This window comes from Ictalurus furcatus, chromosome 12 (assembly GCF_023375685.1).
Source record: "Ictalurus furcatus strain D&B chromosome 12, Billie_1.0, whole genome shotgun sequence".
Lineage (NCBI taxonomy): Eukaryota > Metazoa > Chordata > Actinopteri > Siluriformes > Ictaluridae > Ictalurus > Ictalurus furcatus.
The window spans coordinates 10,864,893-10,888,299 of NC_071266.1; the positions used below are offsets into that span (position 1 = coordinate 10,864,893).

Below are 23,407 nucleotides of genomic sequence, written 5' to 3' on the forward strand. Positions count from 1 at the left end.
TATTTCTGCTTCTTGGTGTTTTTTCCACTGTAATAGTTTGAGTGCACAGACATGAACAATAAACATAGTTATTTTTCAGCCCCAAATCATAAACTCCTCCATCCTGAAGACTTACCCATGCTCGTTACAAAGCTCGGACACTGGAGACGCCTTCCATAAATGTGTTATAAACGCCTCCTTACAGTATACTGCACCATATCAAGCATTTCTGTGAATGAGTCGTTGCTATGGAAATGATAACATATCAGAACAAGCGCTTTAATATAAACATGAGATTTGCAGCTGCACTATTGTCAGAGCTGTGGTTGTAGAAAATTAATCAACACCTTCTGACCAACCAGGGTCCAGAATCCAAAACAAACCTGGCAGAAAAAGGAGCAAAACTCCAAATCATACAGCAGTAAATCTGAAAACATCCTTAAGAATATTATTTTATTGTAACATATAACAATAATATATAATAATATGTTAGATACATATTAGTTTTGGCAGTCTTTTGAATTCTTCAATATCTGAATGAAGCAATATCATTTTAAAAGAAAAATTTTGTGACTAATAAGAAGCTGGCAGTAGTAAAAGTAGATAAAGTCAGAAAACCACACAAATTAAAAAAATAATAGTTCTATCTATCTATCTATCTATCTATCTATCTATCTATCTGTCTGTCTGTCTATCTATCTATTTACTCTTTAGGACAGCCAGTTTTTTATATTATTATATATTAAAAATATATTATTATTATTATTATTATTATTATTATTATTATCATACGTAAATGAATCACATGAAAATGTATCACATGAAAATGAATCACATGAAAATGAATCTCATGAATATGAATCTCCTGAAACTGAATCACATGTAAATGATTGAAGATATTGTCATTGCATTACTTCACCTAGATTTTGTGGACTTACTCCTCTTAAAAGTTACTTCTTTATTAATGTGCTTCTCTGTTTTGATGCTCTGACCGGGTTAGAGTTTCTGTTTATTTAATTTTTTTAAAAGTCTTTAAAAGGTAAGGACATTATTACTGTGTGCAGACTGTTTTTCAGTCTTGGTTTTATTGGTTAGTTCAGCTTACTCTCCGAGTTGTTTTCACATTGTGGACAACGTTAGGTTTCTGTAGGATACACTGCTGTCTCATTTGTTCATGGAGACTTTGGGTGTGTGGGTGTTTGGTGGATTGTGAGAGTAAGCAGAACATGCCAATGCTTTGAAGGATGTAATGTTATTTAATTGCGAATCTGTTTTTAGAGGATTTAAACCTAACATGGTGAACAAATTATATTATAGAATTCAGGCAGTTTTACTGGGGTTATCTCATACAGTGTAGCAAGTAATAATCTGGAAAGACCTTTGTAATATCACAGTCTAAAACTGGATTTAAAGAGAAGCAAATTAGTAAATGAATCACATGTAAATGAATCATACGTAAATGAATCACATTATTATTATTATTATTATTATTATTATTATTATTATTATCACTATTGTTATGATTGTTGTTATTATTGCTGTTGTTTTGCTTGATAATTTTTTATATTTTCGGAGTGACACTGTTATTTAAACTTATTAGTATTAGTAGAATATTTATTATTAAATAACAACAGCTATTATTAATATTATTATTGTTATTAGTATTAGTATTAGTAGTAGTAGTATTGGGACAGTATAGGGTTGTCAGTTGTTTATTGTGAATTAGTCTTATTAGAATAATTTCTAAGTAAATAACTTCATTTATTTATTTATTGTGTGCTATATGTGAATTATTTACGATTTAGGACAGCACATTACTAGCAGCAGTTTTTTTTATTTTTTATTAAATATTTGTATTCAATAACAACTATAACAACAATTCTTTATTTAATATAAAGATATAATACATTTTAGATCTATTTAATTTTAGACAATTCTAACATATATGAAGCACCTTTTATTATGATCATATTATTATTAATATGAAGTCTTACCTCTTCAAAGAAAATACGTGAACTAGAACATGCTTTAAATACATATTTTTAAATGCCTTCTTTTTATTTTTGTTTTATTATATATTTATCTATTTTACCTGAGTCAGCCATGTTAAGCATGGAAAGTAAACACAGATCACATGACCCTTCACGTGACGTTTTCGTTAACCAGGAAGCAGGGGCGCGAGACAGACAGGGTGAGTAACGTTCCGCTTGGTCAAAGAAACGATGTTAATCACGAATAAGTTTCAGTTGGAAATTTTATATAGCTGTTGCGGTGTGTAACATTTCGCAGTGTTAAATAAAGGAACGGTTTTACAGGCAAACTGAAAACAGAGAGAGAGAGAAGGAAGGAAGGAAGCAAGCAAGCAAGCAAGCCAGCCAGCCAGCCAGCAGTGTAAGCTGAAGTGCTTAGCTTTAAATGTAAAAGTTAAACCGTTAAAAACAGTCGGATTTCTGTCAGGGATGGAATCGCTTTCAACACTTATGTGCAGTCAATTTAAGGCTTTTTTTTTTTTTTTTTTAATTAGATATAAGATGTAAATAATTTCTAAATCACTTACTGTCATCTAACATAAACACACATTTTTCTGTAGACTCTGTCATTCTCAGTGCAGCACTAACTTTCTACACAAAATATACAATAAAATAAAAAATATTTTTATTTCAGATTCCATTTCTCTTTTCTGAAACTAGTTGTTTTAATTGGAGATGATATTTTGATATTTTCACAACATTTAATGGTCATTTAATATTTTACACTTGAATGCAATTAACATATTTTTAAATATATATATATATATATATATATATATATATATATATATATATATATATAAAACTTAAAATGTACTTAAAGGATTAACTTTTTTTTTACACATGGACACAATCTGTTTACTTTCATATACGTATAAAATATATTTTTATATAAATTCATTTGACATCCAAGTTTAAAGCTACTTCTAGTCAGTTTGTAATTATTTTCAAAGATTAAATCCACAGTAGCTTAGAAAGGCATACACAGTATTGTGAAGTAAATGATCACTATATCTATCTATCTATATCTCATATCGTCCACACTTTGTCCTACTAACCAGTGCACTTTTTATATATACTTTTGCCCCACAGAGTCAAAATGGTGTCTCTGATCTGCACCGTACAAGGTCATCGCGATGATGTGAATTGCTGCGCGTTTTCCGCCTCGCTCCTGGCCACCTGCTCGGCCGATAAAACCGTCCGGGTCTACTCCACCCGAGACTTCTCCGAGCTCCCGTTCTCGCCGCTCTCGGGCCACGGTTACGGGGTCCACTGCTGCTGTTTCAGCTCCTGCGGCCAGTACCTGGCGTCCTGCTCCACGGACGCCACCACGGTGGTGTGGGCGATGGGCAGCGGTGAGATCGAGGCCGTGCTCGAGCATCCGGGCAGGAGTCCGGTCAGGGTGTGCGCCTTCTCACCCGACTCCTCGTGTCTGGTTTCGGGCGCTGCAGACGGCACCGTGGCTCTGTGGGACTTCCCATCCAGAACTCTGCGCAGGTCAGTGGTAGCGTTCTCATCCTGTCCGTCCAAACACGGTGCAAAAGTTTGTGCACAACCCCATGGTTGTGGCTTGAAAATTGTTTTTACAATTTTGACACGCAAATAGAAATCCAAGATGAATAAAATGCATCTGGTAAAAAATTCTTCCGATTAAAAAGTTTTTTTTTTTTTTTTTTTTACTATTACTATCTTAACATACACTAGTTTCCCATTTCTGTTAGGACTGTGCAATATAATAATCACTATACCGTAATATCAATAGCATGATAAATTATGTCACAATACAATTTTTTAAAAACTTTTTTCTAACATTGATGTTAAAATTTTGTACTGAATCTTTAAAATTGTAAAATTAATGAATTATTTTTTTCTCCTTTTCAGTTTTGTCATTTATTTTTTGTAAACACTGCACAAGCATCATCTTTTCCTAACTTGTTCGTTTTAAAAGAACAACTTGTTACTTTATCATCATGTCAAATTCATAACAATCATAACAAACTGTAACAAAGAGTTAACTGAATCTTTACATTTTTCAAATGTAAATCTTTAGTAGTAATTTTTTTCCTTTTTCATTTTAAATAATAATTTTTTGTAGATGTTAAATAAAAGTGTCATATTTTCCTAACTTAAAAAAACACTCCAAACTCATTGGAAACAGCTAATTTATTTTGCTGAATCTTTAAAAATGTAAAATAATAATAATAATAATAATAATAATAATTATTATTATTATTTTGTTATTTATTTTTTGTAAACATTTAATAGAAGTATATTTTTTTTCTAACCTTTTACCAAAAAATAAGAATGACAAACTCAGATTGATTGCAGCTGATTTGCTAATGTTGCAATTTTGTAATGAACCTTTAAAATTATTTTTTAAAAAAAATTATAGATTTTTTCCCCTTCTTTTCAGTTTTAATTAGTAATTTTTGTAGACATTAAAGAAAAGTACAATCATACTAAAAAGTAACATAAATAATAATAAAAAATAACGATTACAGTCTCTTATTGGAAGCTGATTTGAATCTTGAAAATTGTAAAATATTTTCTCCTTTTCAATTTTAATGCATTTTTAGACATTACAGTACATGAAACCAAACCTGTACATCATGATACTCGTCCTGTATCATAAATTGTGATGTGATGTAACACACTAAATGTCTGCATTTCGCTAGAAGTTGCATTTCTCTGATGGCTTTAATGCTGTGTTCCTGTCTTCTCTCCTGATTTCTGTTTTGTCGTTCAGGACCGGTGCCGTTCCCGACACCACTATGGTAGCGTGTTCCTTTAGCCCCTGTGGTCAGCTGTTTGCTACAGGTTCTACGTATGGAGACCTCCGTATCTGGGACCTGGGCATGAACCAGCTCCACGCCGAGAAGTACGCCCACGACCTCGGGGTCACCTGCTGCCAGTTTGCACCGCACATAATGACGGGTATGAGGGACGCTTAAAGCAGTATTGAATACATTAGATATAATATTTATGTGCGATTATAGTGGACACGAATTTCAACAACTTTATTTAATTAAAACTCACTGATAATGGAAGTCGGTTATTAAATTACAGCAATATACGTTAGCTTTGTCCTCCTTACGTTTTTATACTCCAGATTTATAATGTAGGACATTTTTATCATACGTCAGTAACGTGTGTGTGTGTAACATAACGTAAGTTTCATAAGCAGCAATTACAAACCTTGCAAACCAGCAGAGGTAAATACTTGTACAGTAGTGCAGCGAGTACAGACGGTGAAAAACCACATATGCTCTTAATTTAAATTTGGCTTGTTTGAGTAATGTTGCAAAATAGCATCACGCAGGATCCAACTTAACAGTTAGAACCATATTCGTAATGTTCCTTTGTAAAATAAATGAATAAAGTAAAAGAGGAGCTTGTGGGTTTCTCTCACACCCTTTACTTTAGGAACCCTGTTTTAGTAGAAGAATTATGGAAAAAAAAGAAAGAAAAAGAGCTGTACTGGTTAATGAGTAGCATGAGATCTGCGAGAGAAACAAGGTGAGGTCTGACCAAATGTCTAAGTTTAGTGTTAGAGTTCACGCATGGCCGTAAGCGTATTTACGTTTCACTACAGAGTATTAAACTCAATAAAGACGAATCCAGGTTCAATATTTTTTCCTCCTGTTTATCGATCTGTCTCTATGTCTCAGATAAGGCAGGCGGTCTGGTCCAGTTCCGTTTGGCCTCCTGTGGTCAGGACAGCTTGCTGAAGATCTGGCTGGTTTCTCAGAACTTCTCTATAGGTAAAGGGTCACCTGATCCCTGCATCCTAGAATGACGCAAGAATGAAGCTCCCTCGATTTCGCCACTTCCTCTTTTAGTAGACTTCTCTGTTTTATTTACTTAAACAGCTTGACGAGGTCTGAGGAACATTCCAGCTAAGCAGAAATGCATGTCCGAGTCGCACGTATTGACCAAAACAAACCCGTCCTAACCCATTTCGTTGTTGTTTGTATCACAGCTGCTAGGTTACTGCTGAAGGTTGCTTCTTAGTGTCAGTAGAAAATGGACATTTCACGTAAAACAGGAAGTGGAATAGAATGAGCCGATTTTCATGTAAATACATTTTAATACCGCTAACGAGAGACACGTTTGTAAATTGAACTCTGTAACTAATGGCAGAACGTAAATGGCCGACCTGTTGAGTGAAGGCTGATTTCTGAACACCTGTATCTTATCTGCATTCGCTGGACAAGCATGAAGGGATAAGGTCGTACGCTTTCACTTGTACGTCTGTTTCGTTTGCTTGCTATCAGCACTCGAAGTGCACAAAGCTTTCAGAAATGTGTTCTGAGCCGCAAAGAACAAAGTAAAGAACCAAAAAATAACACTACGCGCTACCACTTACGAGCTACATCTGTGTATTTGAACTTAAAAGTATTCAATTGTGATACTGAAACCAAGTGTGAGTAATTACTGTTCAAAGTGCGTCCCTGTTTATCGGTCCAGAAAGTCTTTATAACTCTCCAGTTGGGGTGAGTCTGTGCTCATGACTGTGCTCATGACTCTGCTCAAGGAGTTTTTCCTTGCCACCGTCGCCACTCGGTGGCTTGCTCAGTTGGGATAAATTTGCACCTCTAATATCTATATACCGTGTTGATATTTCTGTAAAGCTGCTTTGAGACAATGTCTATTGTAAAAAGCGCTATACGAATAAAATTGAATTGAATTGAATCATGATAGCCTCAGCTTCCTGTTCTTGGCTGACAGAAATGAAACCCGGTGTGGTCTTCTGCTGTTGTACTTCATCCACCTCAAGGTTTGAAGTGTCGTGCGTTCTGAGGTGCTTTTCTGATCACCACGGATGCAAAGAGTGATTATGAGTTACTATATCTTTCCTGGCAGCTCCAACCAATCTGGCCATTTTCTTCTGACCCACTCAAACCCCTCCCATCTGGCACCAGCAACAATGCCACGGTTAAAGTCACAGAGATCACACTTTCCCCATTCTGATGTTTGATGTGAAGATTAACTGAAGCTCTTGACCTGTATCTGCATGATTATATGCATTGTGCTGCTGCCACACCATTTGGATGATTAGATAAGTGCATGTATGAGCAGGGTGTACAGGTGTTTGCCACTGTTTAAAATTTTATTTATTTATTTATTGTATTTATATATTGTAACAATGTTTGGCGAACAGAACTGAACAAATAGTGTTTTTTTTTGTCTTATCCATTAAATGTGAGCGCGCGTGAGTATACTATAATTACTGTTTAGCAACTGGTCATCACAGAAATGCAGAGATTGTATAATATATAACTAAATATAATTTTATTTTTTATTAAAAAACTAAATAAAAGCGGTGGTGCCTGATTGATGTAAATAACTTCCAGATTGCAGGCACTTTAATCATTGAGGCTAGGTTCTCATGAATGCGTATAGAGTATGTGTATGTGTGTGTTACAGGTTGTAAAATGCAGCTGGTACACACACTGTCAGGTCAGTCGTCTGTGGTCCTGTGCTGTGCCTACTCTGCAGACGGACAGCTTTTAGTGTCTGGGTGAGCACACGGATGTTATTCTCCTGGCCAGCTCTTCACTTCCTGTTTAGTCTTGTTTGGTGTTGATGTGTGCGGCTTGTCTGCGCCGCTACGTCCTGTCAGTAGATGGCGCTCTGTACTCATGCTGACTCTTCTGACTCTGCCGAAAGAACACTTATACAGGAGGTTTATTGAAGTGTTTGTTCGTTCCCTTCTTCCTCACTCACAGGTCTATGGATAAGACAGTCACAGTTTATGAAGCTGTGAGTGAATCGTTTATAAACCGCCAATGAATCTTTATTCATTACTAAATATTCTCTTCAATAAAACATATATTTTGTTGCTGAAATTCTATTTATTGTCTCTTATTGCAGAATGATGGAGTCTTACTCTATACCCTGAACCAGCATGAGAGGTAATATATCTCTCTCCCTCTCTCTCTGTGCCTCCCTCTGTCTCTCCATCTGTGTCTCTCTGTCCACTGTTTCTTTTTCTGTCTGTCTCTTTGTCCATCTCTGTTTCTTTCTATTTTTCTGTTCCTGCTCAGTCTATCTATTTTTCTGTCTGTTTCTCTTCTTTCTTTCTTTTTCTTTGTCGCTCATTCCATCTCTGTCTTTATCTGTCTTTGCCTGACTGTGTGTCTGCCTCTCTCTGTCTTGCTCTTTCTTTTTCTCTTTTGCACTCTCCATCAGTCTTTATCTGTCTGTTTGCCCCCCCCCCCCCAAGTCAAAGTCAAAAGGTTACTTTATTGGCATGACAAATATTAAGATTTGTATTGCTAAAGCTTGGGCCTGTTTGTCTCCTCTCTTTCTCTCGCTCTCTGTTTCTCTCTTTCTCCAACAGTCTCTCTCTCTCTCTCTCTCTCTCTCTCTGTTTCTCTCTTTCTCCCACAGTCTCTCTCTCTCTCTAGTTCTACAGTGCTTTATTGGCATGAATATTAGAAATTACATTGTTACCAAAGTAAATAGTGCAGGTAGATTAAATTAAAAGCTACACAAATAATACACTTAGATCTGCATTTAAACATTACAAATATAATAGACAAAAAAAACAGAAGTAAACTACAACAACAACAATAAAACATTCGGACTTAAAGTATCTGAACATATAGTGCTTATTCACGGTCTCGCACGGTTCCTCAGGCTCACATTCAGACACGTACTTTGCAGCGAAGGCTGCAGTGTGTCCTTCTCCTAGGATGATTTTTAGTTTCTCATCTTCTGTTAGTTCACAGAGATTTGGTATTTTGTGAGTGATTCTGTTTGTGAAAGTCTCTCTTACGTGTTGATATTTATCACAGTGAAGGAGGAAGACCAGCTCGTGTCCCGACCTCACCGCTCGAGCAATGAGCACATTCAGCCTGTACTTGGTCAGGATCTGTCTCTGCTTTATGTCTCTGAAGGTGAAGAGATACTCTGACGGTCCATAATCTCTGTTTAGGGCCCGATAGCAGTGTAATCTGGACTGGGTTTGAGTATGATTGTACCAGTGCACCAGGTAGGCTCTTCTCATCTGCTGAGTAATTTGCTTGTCTGTGATTAGACTTTGGTGAGCAGTGCTGGTCTGAAACTGTTGTGTGTTAGGGGTTAGTGTGTTAGTGAGTCTCAGGACCAGCTGACGGGGGACTGATTTTAGGGCTGAACTCTTGGGTTTGCACTGCTTCATATTGCAGTGTGCAGTGTGCTTTCATTACTTGATTTAAGATCTTTCCAAAATTTTAGAGTTCTTCGTGTACGGGTATAATCAATGGGAATCTGACTAATTCGGCCCTGCGGGAACTGGTTGGTGGTGTTCCTTGAACTTTCAGGATACTTCTACAGAGTTCTCCATTGCAGGGACTCTGTGGGATGCTTGTCCCATCTAGTGTAGTCATGTGTACTGAGTGGACCCCAAACCTCACGTCAATACACCGCAAAATTTTTCACCGAATTCAAATTTTTCTTGATTGCACAAAGAGCTCTTTGTTTGTTTTCACTTAGTACATTCTCTCTCTCTCTCTCTCTCTCTCTCTCTCTCTCTCTCTCTCTGTTTTGTGCTTTCTTTTTCTCTTTTGCTCTCTCCACCAGTCTGTCTGTCAGATTGTCCTCTCTCTGTGTGTCTCTCTCTCTCTCTCTCTCTCTCTCTTTTACTCTCTCCATCTGTCTTTATTTGTTTGTCCTCTCTCTTTCTGTTTCTCTCTTTCTTCCTCAGTCTCTTTCTCTCTCTATGTTTTGCTCTTTTTTTCTCTTTTACTCTCTCCATCTCTGTCTTTCTCGGTCTGTTTGTCCACTCTCTCTTTTTCTCCCTCAGTCTCTCTCTCTCTCTCTCTCTCTCTCTCTCTCTCTCTGATCCCCTGTAATGACTCTGTATGTCTCTGTGCTGTAGGTACGTGACGGCGTGTGCGTTCTCCCCGACCGTCCCCCTCATAGCCACCGGCTCCATGGACAAAACGGTGAACGTGTGGAGGGTGGAGGACGGCTGCAGCTCTCAGGGTGGGGCTCTCAGCTCTCCGCTCTCACTTTATTTACTTGTTCTCATTCTTGGAGTTTATTGATAAAGGAACGGGACACATAAGAAAGAACTACATATTTATCTGAAAAAAACAATTAGTCTCATTACACCTTGTATGTATCCCATAATGCCTTGTGTGTGATGTGTGCATCCAGTAAAATAGAAACAACGTATGTTCATATGTTTATTTTATATTTTATTGAGAGAATTCTGTGCAAATGTTGATACATGTAGTGTATTGAATTCTTGTTAATTTTTTTTCACCAGGTGCTGGACGTGATGGCAAATCTCTTCCAGGTGTGTGGGTATGCTGTATATGACATCATGCCTTAATCTCTCTCTAATATCTTGTCTCATATCATGAGATTTTTGTTTCTCTCGCTCACTGAGGCTGTCTCTTCTCTACTTCCTGTGTGTCTTTTTTCTGCTTTGTGTTTTAGACGAAGTCCCTTGTGGCTCACACGAAGCAGGTAAGAGACTTGTCCAGGCCGTATTTAATAACTAACACACCACACGCTGTGTAGTGATTGAGTTCTGGTCACCTGAAGGTCAGAGGCAGTGTTTGGGTCGTGTGTTTGCTGGTTGGACGCAGTAATTATCCTCACAGACCTGAGAGTAACGCAGACTGTGTGACAGAGAAATGTGTTCTCGTATCTCTTCTGTGTTTTAATCAATAATGTCTGAAGTGTTGAACTTAGGACTGCACACTAACAGCTGAGAAATAGAAAGTCCTCACAGAAACAATCAGAGAGTGCAAAATCCCACCTTCCGACCTTTAACCCTGTATCAACCAGTATATATTGGAAAAATGGCAAGCGGAATGGGAAAAATGTTGAAATAACAAATTATTTGAAATAAACCTTGTAGTTGGAAAATATGCACCTATCCTTTTATAAAATTAGTCACGATTAAGTGGTGTACGCAGTGTGCTACGTAGACCACCCCAGACTGTCCCATGGGTTTTTACTGAAGTGTGAAGAACCATCAAAATGCCAATATTGTAACATTCCCTTGACCATAAAACACATTTTTTTGGTCTGCCCTATTTCTGATATCATGAGACATTTATCAGGTCAAACTTTGACTAGTTTTGTAAGATGGACCCAGGAAAACTTGTCTTATTTTTATCACAAGCAAACGTAAAGAATCTTTTATAGAGTCATGCTGTACGGAAGTGACTTTATTAGTGAATTTTATTTTATTTATGACTGATAAATACCAGCATGTTTAGCATCAAGGCTTGTGGGTCTCAAATAATCAGTCAATTTAAAAATTCATTAAATAAAACAAAACATTAAAAACATAAAAAAAAAAGAAAAAGTCAATGAAGACCAAAAAAATTAAACAATAAATACAAATACTAATAAATACAAAGACAACAAAGCCTTAATATAAGAAATAATAATAATATATTATAATAAATAGTATAATAAATATAATAAGACAAAATAAAAAAATTAAAAGGACCAAAACAAAAAGATAAAAAAATTAATAAAATTACAAAAAAAGACATATAACATCCAAAAAGAAAAGACAATAAATAAATAAAGAAAGAAAGAACTAAAATTAAAACAGATGAATGCACCATCACACTATGAATCAACTTTGCTTAGGGAACTTTATTTAAATGTATATTTAGCAATTTTGAAACTAGTTGAAGTTAGCTAAAGCCAGCCCTGCCATTCAGTGTTCCCTCCAAAGCCATGCCCCCAAACCCATTGTGTATTGACTGACAGGCTAGTAGACACGCCTCCTTATTTACAGGGTGGATATTTTACTGACGCGTCGTTAGAGAGACTTCATGTGACCTTTCGCATTAACACCGTTTCACAAGACGGGTATTAAATCACCGTGACAGCGACGTTGTTTATCTGACGCAGTCATAGCCGATTCCTCTTCACTGTGTCTCTGAAGCAGTAAATCACACAGATTACACTCCCTGTAGGCTCAGATCCATCACTTCCTGTTGCTGTGTATGGCAGGCAGGAAGTGGCCGGGTCATTCCAGGCTGACGGTGAGCGATTGGTCAGAGGACGATGTGTCGGCATGGTTACGGGAGGAGGGGCTGGAGAGTCTCGTCGACACGTTTAAGGCCAATAACATCGATGGAGCAGAACTGCTCTCGCTGAGCAAGGAGAGCCTCAGCTCGGAGCTTCGTATAGGTAACAGCACACACTCCACACACATTTCACAGCATTCATACTATAGAGAAAAACACTTCTCCAGAACCCCTTGGACCCAGAGACATAAAGGAAAAATAATACATAGGTTAATGGTGTGAACATTTTATCCCTTTCTAGCCAAGGCTGTGTCTCAAATGGTACACTACACACTATAAAGTCTACACTGTGTACTTGAGGATTTAGTATTTGAACTATGGAACATAGTAACCTCTCAAATCTAACTTACATTTTTACATTTCGCTCTCCAGTATAGTGGTACCAGCAAAAAAAAGAAAAAAAAAAAAGGTAAATAAATAAACCACAGCGCCCCTGCTGGCTCCGCCCATCCCACTATGTACAGAAGGGTGCGGCTGCAGAAATTGAAAGTGTCCACACTTCATTAACAGTATTATTAGTGCTCTCTGTCTCTTTAAATACCCCATTGTGAACACACACCCTACTCCTTTACACGTACTGTACATGTAAGACGCAGTACTGTGAGCGCTGAGTGTACGTTTTTTTTTCTTTCTTTCTTTGTGTGATGTGTTGTGATTGGTCAGAGTCACTGGGTTTGCGCGGTAAAATTCTGCGAAAGATCGAGGAGCTGAAGATGGCGCCGGTATCCGACGGCATTCCTGACGAGTTCCTCTGCCCCATCACACACGAGGTCATGAAGGACCCGGTGATTGCTGCAGGTCAGAGCCTAGTCTGATTCATTTCTTTTGTGTGTGTGTGTGTATATGTATATGTGTGTGTGTGTGTATATATATATATATTTACAATTCAGTTTAGAATGTTAGTCATTTTAGTTTCGTGTCTAACGAATACAGGTATTTATAAATAAAAACAATACAAATTTACTAATTACACATGGTTGGGGGGGGGGGGATCTATAATAATTTATGTATGCTTTCTGTTTTTGAATATGTTTATGGATGCAGTATTTTATATTACAACATTTTTAAAGTCGTTTCATTTTTCCTTTGTTCTTGTCCCGATGCAGTTTAACTGAAAAATGATTTTACGGCTTGTTTTTAAAGTAAAGTTTTTCATTTCGTTTCAAAAATGACATTTTAAGATTTTACAAAAAGTCCAGCAATAAACAACAAAAGTACTTTTTGAACATAAAAATAAAGATATGCCTGGCTAAATGTCTTCTAATGAAAATGGCAAATTAAATTCAAAATATTTATTTTTGTGGATGGACTTGAAGCAAAAAGGTGATTTTAGTGGCTGTGTAATTTCTTTATGGTATAATGTGTGTGTGTGTGTGTGTGTGTGTGTGTGTGTGTGTGTATATATAAATAAATATAAAAGCAATATTTCTAAAAATACACACACTTTGTGATGACGTGTGTATTTTCATAAATATGGCTTCTATTGTTTACAAGTGTATTGGGATATAATGAATGACAACGGAACAGTCAAAAAGGTCACGCTGGTGTGTGTGTGTGTGTGCGTGCGTGCGTGCGTGTGCGCGCAGACGGCTATTCCTATGAGCGGGATGCCATCGAGAGCTGGATTAAGACGAAGAGCCGCTCCAGCCCCATGACCAACCTGCCGCTGCAGACCACACTGCTCACCCCCAACCGCACGCTCAAAATGGCCATCTGCCGCTGGTCCAGCAGCCAGTGATCACCACACGCTCTCTCAAATGCAACAGAACATGACTGAAACCCGGTCCGAGGGGGACGTCCTGCGTCCCCCCACAACGCTCGAGACGGGTAATTCACGCTGTAACAGCTTTGAATCAGGTATGCTGGGAGCTTAGGACAAAAACGCTGGCTAGCCGGGATCGCTGAAAACCCCGCTCGACTGCACAGCTCGAAGGTTAGCACACCTGCTTAAAATGTGAAACCACACACGGGTAAGAGATTAATGATGTGCATTAGATTTATGGGTTGGAGTCTGTAGGAACCTCACAGTAAACATTTATAAATTGGTTATCAGTCAGTTGATCGATCTGGACACAATTTGGACCTTTTCTAGTAAAACCACTTCCTGATTTTAAAACTTATTTTCATCCATCGTATAAAAACAGAAGTTTCATTTAAACCTAAATGATCCTTGCTGTATGAAAATTTAAATTATGCATTCATGTAATAATTATATCCAAGCAAACTGTGTCTGAATAGAAATATTACACTTGATGTAATTAGTATATTATCTCAAACAGAGCTCTACTGTGAAAACAGCGAACTCCTTATGCACTATGTTTCTATATTTATGTTACACCCAATGTAGTGAGCATAAGATAGTGAATAGGTTACGACCTCACTGTGATTTAATCCTTGGAATGTTTTGGAAATGTTAAGTATCATATGTGATAGGAAGTCGTTATTGTATAAGTATAAATTCACACACGTTAATATTCAGATGCGTTACAGTGAAATCTGAATCAGCTGTGTAAAATATAAATTGTTTAATTTAGACACACTTTTGGTTCATTTTGGCAAAATAACACGATGATTAATCAGTTAATCAAGTCTTAAAGTTAACTTTTTTTTTATATCTAGCTTTGCACAAATAATTGACTTAACATGTAATGCTCTTTATACATGTACGCATGCATGATTTCATACAACAATGTTTAGCTGAAGTCTTTTTTTCTTTAAAAAAAATACAATTAACATTTGCAACGTATTTCATTACTAGCTGTAAGATTTTACACTCTGATGTAGCTGTTGTGATTGGCTACCAATGCCGTGGCATTATAACACACTGCATTAAAAACACTGGTTGGTTGCGCGAAAATTGATTTTAAATATTAATAGTAAAATAACTTTTGACTGCCTTAACAGCTACAATGTTATCATTGTGCATTGCTGAATGCTGGGGCAAAGCAACCAATCACAACGCTTGAATCCATAATACTGGACTGGATTAGAGCTTAAAGCATATACAACCCTGGATTATGAACGTGACTTTGCAATTTCATAGAGATGGGTTAATGAAGGGTTAAGACACTGCAGTCTTAATAAAGTTAAACTCACCTACATGGTTTAGGTTTTATTTGTTGTCTCTCAGGACATTTCTTCAAACCAGAATGTTAAATGATGTGTAATTATATCCTCCTATATAAATGCATGCACTCGTATCCCAAGATCACAAACGTTAACCAGTGCTTGAAGTGGGCCTTTATTGTCGCGTTATGCAGCAAAGTTGAAATACAATCAATAACATATTGTATACAATATTGTATATAGAACCAAATGCAAATAATACACATATAAAATCTCTAAAATCTCTTAAACTTTATTTGTCTCGCTAAAACCTGAAACGGTTTGCTTTCTTTATAAACCACTGCTCATGGACAGCTGAGTGTAAAATGTTGCGTCTCCTCACAGGATGTGGGTGGGGGAAAAAAAAAAAAAGAATCATTTAGTCTGAAATTGTTTCCTGGTTGATATAAGGTGTGGTATAAATGGTACAAGAAATAGGAAGCCATTTTGTTTGGATTGTTTCGTGATTAATATCTAAATATACATACTTAACTGTTTTTTCTTTACTTCTGATGATGAAGGAACATCTTCGAAACCTCACGGTAAATACCGTCTTGCTGTAATGCCAATGTCTTTGTCAGGGTGTGCAAACTTTTGCGCTCAGCTGTACCTGAACCCTGAAGTCTTCACAAAGCATTATTTCTCAAAAGATTCTGAATTATAATATATATATATATATATATATATAGCTGTGCAAAAATAACAATATAAAATATATTTTAAACAATAAACTAAGCTGTAGAAGCCATAAATAAATTAATTCATTGATGTATTAGCAAGTAAAGAGGATTATAAGGAAATGCACTGTACAGCGCACGCACACACACACACACACACACACACACACACCCCAGTCAGGAATAACAGTGTGCTAGGCATCAGTACTGGAATAACGACTCATTTGAGATATCACAGCTGCTAAAACTTATCCTTTACTTACCGTGTTTAGCGTGATGGTCTTTCAGCCGTTCCTGATCGGGGCTTTAAAGTGTTAACTGTCCTTATAGAAGAGCTCTACAGTAAACCCTTTGCTTAAATGTAGAATAATTATTACAGTACACAACATTCGTCTTTTTAAGTCTTGTTCTATTGGTAGGTAGTCCTGAATAAAACCGTATTTCTACGCCGTGGAGGCTAAAAGCGAAGCCTGAATGATTAGTTACTAACTGGTGTACAGGGTTGTCCTGGAGTTTGTGCTTTGTGTGGCGGTCTCCACAGTGACAGCCGCTACACGTTGGACTCGATGAAGGAGCGTTTGGGTTTGATGGAGCTGATGAGGATGGGGTTGTCCCGCGCCAGGTTGGCCTGCTTATGCTGCTTCGCCGAGTGCAGGTCTGCTGCGTGGGTGCCATTATGAAAGGCCTCCTGGTAGGCGACGTTTCCTGTTATAGGGTACTGGAGGTCACAGGTCAGTCCTTGCACCATTTCCTCTGTGCCATGACCCTGCCAGCTGTGACCGTGCAGTGGTGGTGGTGGTTGCTGGTGGAAGCGTGCCGTCTTGTCCGTGATCCCCATAAAAGGGCGTGGTTTGTGCTCGTGTTGCCTCGCGGTCGTGTCTGAGATGGCAGCGGTGTTTTCGTTGGCGACAGAGCTGCGGTTGCGGTCTGAGTGCATCCCGGAGAAAGCCAGGCCGCTCGAGGAGCTAGACACTCGCATGCTGCTGCTACGGCTGAACTCGGACCTGCACTCTGGAGCACCCTCTGGTGGCAGGGGCATGGTGTCCAGGTGGCCCAGATGACCTGTGCCTCCTTGCGTGTCTCTGAGCGGCTCCCTGGTGTGTAGGCAGGCCCTGTGGTGGCCGTGGTTCTCTCGGCTCTTCACGCTCTGAGCCTGTCTGGACGGGAGACGTCTGTGAGCTGAAGGAGAGAATGACTGGGTGCCCGACAGTGCCAGGCCCAGAGAGTCGGGCAGAGTTCGGCTCTGCTGCCAGTTCTCCTTCCTCTTCTCCTCTTTACTTATCTTTTCCTCATCTCCCTCCTCCACCTGCACCAGCTTTATCCCAAGGTTCTCTGAGCCTTTGTGAGATGCTCGAACCGACACGGCTTCCTCTTCGTCATCATCCTCGTCGTCGTCATCCTCCACCTCCTCCTCTTCCTCATGCTGTGAGGGATGAGCGTGCGATGACGCATGTTTCCCACCGGGCCGCTGATGGCACTCTTCCTCCACACGGGCCAGCAGGCGTCTGATCTCTCTGTTACTGGGACTCAGACGCGCCGCCTCGTAGAGATCAGACAGCGCTGCCGCAAACTGCCTGAAAGACACAGTCGGAAATGAGAACGGTTATTATTTATCATCACACACCTTCGGCTGCTTTCACCAATCAGGCTTCGGAAAACACTCTGATCCGCAGTGTTGGAGTGTTTGTGTGGAGATTGAGTTTTTTTCACCGCGTACTCACTATGAGGATCGAAAACAGGACACGACATTCCAGTTGCTAAATAATGCGTAGAATTATCCAGAAATATAAATCATCCTCTACTGTTTTGGTTTCAGTTTGCTGATGTTTACAAGAGAAGTCATAATTAGAGGTGCAAAAGCCAAATTCAGATTATTATTTTTTTTTGTTTTTTTTTTTTAAAAAAGCACTCTAATCATTACTGTTTCAGCCAATCAGGAGTGAAGAAATGATTGGGTGCTCCATAGTTATCTGAATTTGATAAAAACAAACTTAAAATGTATTTTGAACATTTAATTTTGTACGTCTACATAATATAAAAATGGCCTTTATAACATATAGATAGACAAATGAAGTTTGTCCTTGTGAAACCAGCTTTACTCTGAATACTGTAGTAATCTACTTAGCATTTAGAGGTTGTGCTCACTTATACAGTTACGTTATTAATGTAAATAAATGTTATGGGGTCTGAGCAGAGATTTGCTGTGATGTGATGCGTGGTAAAGCTTCCCACCTACTGCTTCTCTTAGCTCGAGCACGAGCATAAAACGCTTCATATGACTTCGGCTTCAGTTCCAGAGCCTTCGTGGCAAATTCTTCTGCCATGCCGAAGTCCTGCAGAGAGACAGAGGGGGAGAGAGAGAGAGAGAGAGACAAAGTGTATGTTAAGGTATTAATCAAAAGCAAGATGTCAGTTCAGAAGTTTTAGTGCTCCTTTTTTCTTCTGAATGCGATTTAAACAGACATTCTCTAATTAGTTTGGCCATGCTTTGCCTTTAAAAATCTCTCTCTCTCTCTCTCTCTCTCTCACACACACACATAGAGCAGCCCTGCTGGATATGAAACATTCACGTCTACCTTTTTCTTCCTTCCACTACTTCAAGTAAAATAATAATAGTGTGTTAGGAATATAGCAGTAGTGAACAGATATTTAATAATAATAATGGTGGAGCTTGTAGGGTTTCATTAAGTCTGTGTGTGTGTGTGTGTGTGTGTGTGTGTGTGTGTGTGTGTGTGTGTGTGTGAGAGTGTGTGTGTGTTTCCCTGTACACTTTCATTTCTGTATTGCAGTTCTGCTGAGCCATTCAGTGATCAGCAGATTCTTATTGAGATTCTGTCCTTGAGTAGGAGGTCAGAATGATAGTGAGGATCCATAACGGCTGTGGATAATGATGCTCTTTAAATGCTTAATGACAGAATATTGTATTAAAATGGCTATTATATCTTTCACACCATCCTTGTCAGCAGGTATCGTAGAAAGCCAGCGTGATTAAGCAAACACACACAAACACACACACACACACACAATCTTCACTCTCTCCCAGTTTAGAGTACGCAATCATATTAGCAGCTTAAGGCGAATCTCTTTTTAATAGCAGACAGGAGTAGAATAATTTATAGTAAAATTGGACAACCTGTAGCCAGTTGATCGTGTTCATTACTGGCCACATGGCATTGAGTGTATGTAGTACTTTGCACACGTACACATTCGCGCGTGCACACACACACACACACACACACACACACACACACACACACACACACACATATATATACACACACAGTATTGCACAAGTTTAAGGATATGAAAGGATCTTGAAATTAGGAGGAGGCATGGAGGAGAAGTGTCTTCAGTTTGTTACATGACGGATAGGTAGGTAGGTAAATAGACTGACAGATCGACCAACAGATAGAAAGATAACTAGATAGACAGACATAAATACAGACAGACAGACTGATGGATAGACAGACTTACACAGAGCAATAGACCAACAGGTAGGTACATCAATAGACACTTAGATACAGACTGAATGATAGATGGACATGCAGACAGATAGATGGACGGACTCTATTGATCCCCTGAGAGAAATTCAGGAAGCGGCTCAATCCGATGTGTGTGTGTGTGTGTGTGTGTGCATTTTCATGATAATTCTGGTATTCTATTACGCAAGGATATGTGTGGACACTGCTATACGATAAAGATGAGCGTGACTCACGTTGGTTTTGCGGCGGCAGCGGGACAGGTTGAGGTAGAGCGAGACCCGGAGTTCTCGAAAGGCCTTCAGGTCTTCCCCAAACCCTTCCCTTGGAAACTTCCTCAGTGCGTACTGGTACCTCTGAGCGGCTTCCTTCATCTTCCCTTTCTGAGAAAATACAAGGATTTTTAGTGAGTGCCTCAACAGAACACCTCTCTGAAATCAACTGCTCATGACTGACCTTATAGAGCAGGTTGCCTTCCTCCATCAGCTTCTGCAGCAGGATCAGGAGGATGTCCGGTTTAGAAGTGGCCATGGCCCACGCAGCGTTTCCTTCAGAGGTATTGGGGGGGAGGGGGGGGGGAAGAGAGAACCGAACATTAGCCTGCATGTCTCACCGTCTCCCTGTTTGTCCTTACTGTGAACGAGACTGGCCCGAGAGAGTTACCTAAAGCTTGTACCTGATCGATCATAGGGAGACGTGCGGTACCCTTTAGCAGCAGGTAAGTGAAGGCCAAAAAGAGAAAGAGAGAAGTGATGAGAGAGGAGTGAAGAACCACACACACACAACACAGGACGAGACTCAACCCAAACACACACACACACACACACACACACACACACACACACACACATAGTATAATGCTCTGATTACCAGCTTAAAAGTTTTTAAAGGTGTGGTTGATTTTAGCATACGTTAGCTCCTTCAGAGTTCCCTCTAAAGCCACACCCTTAACGTATGCTTCAAGTATAAACCATATCCTTATGGTAGAACACCTGAATGCTAATGCTAATGCCAGCGGTAGTGCTTTCTGGATTAACAGACCTATTTGTCCTGATTGTTTGGAAATGTGATGGTCCAGATCATTGTTTTTCCTCCATGTACAAAAACCTGGTGCATCACAGAATCCCTCTGAGCTGATCTCTTACTCCTCTGAGCAGATCTGTTATTTTTTTTTTTTTTTAAGTATTATGAAAGTTTTGACTTTCACTGACCGCACCTTTAAATCACAGAAGGGAAAAAAAAAAAAAAAAATCACTGACCGCACCTTTAATGCCGATTACACGCTTACAGAAAACAGTTCTTATTCTGGGACAGCAATTTTAGTGCTAGATTCAAAGAAACTGTTTCTTCTAAAAATGGAAACCAGGCTTTTTTTGTGTGTGTGTGACTGTTCTAGAATATTTTTTCAACAGAAGAGAAGAGGAAATGAGGTAAGACGTATGGCATTAGTCAAAACGCAGCCCAGCCTGTATTTATCCTGCTATCTGATTATGGCTATGTGGAGTAGTTGGCTAATGCTAATTTAGAAGTGGTTGTTTTTCAGTGGTCAGAGTGGTTCAGTGGTAGGTTTGATTTCAGCAAACATAAAAAATAAAAAAAAAAAAGCCTCGGGAAATTAAAAAAAAAAATGCTGGAGTGCTAAGCTAACTAGAGCAGGACAGGACTACGTCTTTCTATCCATCTGGTCTTAAACTGAGAAGTCGGAGTTCAGGAGAACTTGAAACAGGGTAAGTACGTGGCACAAATCTGGATACAACTCAGTCTGACGCACAGCAAGTGAAACAAGCGAAGCGTGGCATACACGCAACAGTAATACGTGAATCATCTCTGTGATTCTGATCCAAAGAATTTCATGATCATTTCATATAGCGGTTTTACCAAGTGACTCACGAGTGCGAGTCACCGAGACGGCCTTATACACATTCTGTTGTTTTTGTTTTTATTGTGTGGTTTGGTCACAACGATATTTACATCTGACACCGAATCCACGGCCTTCGGATGCAGAGTTGAGTCGTGACCACGAGGCAATTGCCACTAATTTCTCTGGAAGATCAAAAAGTGTGTGAAAAGCTGGGATTTAAAAAAAAACTCGTTTTGATTAAAACTGGCAAACACACTTTCTGTGATCAGTAATTTTCTGTATATCATTATCTTTTTAAAATGTACATGTGGACAATAAATTCTACTTGATTCATTTCTTTAAGATGTAACAAGGACAAAAAAAAAAAAACAACATACTGTACGCATCCTGTAAAAAAAAGAAAAAAAAGGAGAGATGGTTCATACATCACTGCCGCCCCACTTACAGACTGGGCCAGTGGCTCAGCAGGCATGCGCAAACCCTAGCGAGAAAATATGGCCTCGTTTTCGTTACATTTAGGACTCGGCAGAGGAACAGAGTGCTGTGCGGAAAAGAGCAACGGGTGCGAGAGGGGAAGAAGAGCGAGCTGGCCACGTTCTGGATTCTGATCTAAATTCAGTGCGAGGGGTAAACTCGGGGGAAAGGTGTGTGAATGGTTGTATGGGGAGATGTTCTGGAGCGCTACTCACCCAGCTTGGCCCCTTTTTTCAGCAGAGTGACGACGACCGAAGTGTTGCGGCTGCCGATGGCGCGGTCCAGGGGCCGCATGCCGCTGTAGTCCATGTGCTCGATCACGGCACCGCGCTCCACCAGGTAGTGCACCTGCCGCGGCGGGGATACGGGTTTACACTCAATACACCATAATCACAATCTCTCTCTCACACACACACACACACACACACACACACACACAGACTTGCACAGCATGGCTCAGGTGTGTAACACAAAATAACCAGACGCTGACAGGAAACAGGACTAGATACACTCTGGATTCAACCTAGGCAAAAAAACAATACTTCAGTACCACACAAGACTGCCCTATAGTATAACAGCAGTATTTAATATTAGAATAAAATCTACATTTTTTTAAGTTGATGTTTGATTAACAGAAAGAGGGAACAAAGTCGAAATTGTACTAATAACAGTGAAATAAAATACTTTTTGTCCTAAAGGTGTACAAATCTTTGCCCTTGATTGTGTAGATAATAAATAATCTGTTACTGTAACCTGTACTGAGTCCCACCTCAACCAAACACTCTGATCATGTGAAGTACAAGTTAAAAAAAAAAATATATACAGTGAGGGAAAAAAGTATTTGATCCCCTGCTGATTTTGTACGTTTGCCCACTGACAAAGAAATGATCAGTCTATAATTTTAATGGTAGTTGTATTTGAACAGTGAGAGACAGAATAACAACAAAAAAATCCAGAAAAACGCATGTCAAAAATTTTATAAATTAATTTGCATTTTAATGAGGGAAAAAAGTATTTGACCCCCTCTCAATCAGAAAGATTTCTGGCTCCCAGGTGTCTTTTATACAGGTAACGAGCTGAGATTAGGAGCACACTCTTAAAGGGAGTGCTCCTAATATCAGTTTGTTACCTGTATAAAAGACACCTGTCCACAGAAGCAATCAATCAGTCATATTCCAAACTCTCCACCATGGCCAAGACCAAAGAGCTCTCCAAGGATGTCAGGGACAAGATTGTAGACCTACACAAGTCTGGAATGGGCTACAAGACCATTGCCAAGCAGCTTGGTGAGAAGGGGACAACAGTTGGTGCGATTATTCGCAAATGGAAGAAGCACAAAAGAACTGTCAATCTCCCTCGGCCTGGGGCTCCATGCAAGATCTCACCTCGTGGAGTTACATTGATCATGAGAACAGTGAGGAATCAGCCCAGAACTACACGGGAGGATCTTGTCAATGATCTCAAGGCAGCTGGGACCATAGTCACCAAGAAAACAATTGGTAACACACTACGCCGTGAAGGACTGAAATCCTGCAGCGCGCGCAAGGTCCGCTGCTCAAGAAAACACATATACATCCCCGTCTGAAGTTTGCCAATGAACATCTGAATGATTCTGAGGACAACTGGGTGAAAGCGTTGAGGTCAGATGAGACCAAAATGGAGCTCTTTGGCATCAACTCAACTCGCCGTGTTTGGAGGAGGAGGAATGCTGCCTATGACCCCTGGAACACCATCCCCACCGTCAAACATGGAG

The 23,407-nt window shown here is 39.2% G+C and overlaps 2 protein-coding genes across 3 annotated transcripts in view; one reads left to right on the top strand and one right to left on the bottom strand.

The window, feature by feature from the left end:
• The first annotated feature begins 2,294 nt into the window (after positions 1 to 2,294).
• Positions 2,295 to 15,364, top strand: wdsub1 (WD repeat, sterile alpha motif and U-box domain containing 1). Its single transcript, XM_053637265.1, has 13 exons — positions 2,295 to 2,370; positions 3,102 to 3,506; positions 4,756 to 4,943; positions 5,678 to 5,770; positions 7,437 to 7,530; positions 7,739 to 7,772; positions 7,884 to 7,924; positions 9,874 to 9,980; positions 10,267 to 10,296; positions 10,440 to 10,469; positions 11,982 to 12,161; positions 12,722 to 12,856; positions 13,645 to 15,364. Exons 2-13 carry the CDS (start codon positions 3,109 to 3,111, stop codon positions 13,794 to 13,796), a joined length of 1,482 nt encoding a protein of 493 aa, XP_053493240.1. The 5' UTR covers positions 2,295 to 2,370; positions 3,102 to 3,108; the 3' UTR covers positions 13,797 to 15,364.
• tanc1a (tetratricopeptide repeat, ankyrin repeat and coiled-coil containing 1a) overlaps positions 15,284 to 23,407 on the bottom strand; it is a 70,757-nt gene continuing 62,633 nt past the window's right edge. For both annotated transcript variants that reach the window (XM_053637263.1, XM_053637264.1), the window contains 5 exons: positions 21,870 to 22,002; positions 19,776 to 19,867; positions 19,556 to 19,702; positions 18,073 to 18,173; positions 15,284 to 17,414 (listed from right to left, as the gene is read on the bottom strand). In XM_053637263.1, the coding sequence (XP_053493238.1) occupies positions 16,391 to 17,414; positions 18,073 to 18,173; positions 19,556 to 19,702; positions 19,776 to 19,867; positions 21,870 to 22,002 (1,497 nt within the window). In that variant the 3' untranslated portion in view covers positions 15,284 to 16,390. The remainder of the gene's footprint in view (positions 17,415 to 18,072; positions 18,174 to 19,555; positions 19,703 to 19,775; positions 19,868 to 21,869; positions 22,003 to 23,407) is intronic.

Coding starts and splice junctions, on each gene's coding strand:
- wdsub1 (XM_053637265.1), top strand. CDS start 3,109: ATGGTGTCTCTGATCTGCACCGTACAAGGTCATCGCGATGATGTGAAT. Junction 4,944..5,677: donor TGCACCGCACATAATGACGG/GTATGAGGGACG, acceptor TCTATGTCTCAG/ATAAGGCAGGCGGTCTGGTC. Junction 12,857..13,644: donor GGACCCGGTGATTGCTGCAG/GTCAGAGCCTAG, acceptor GTGTGCGCGCAG/ACGGCTATTCCTATGAGCGG.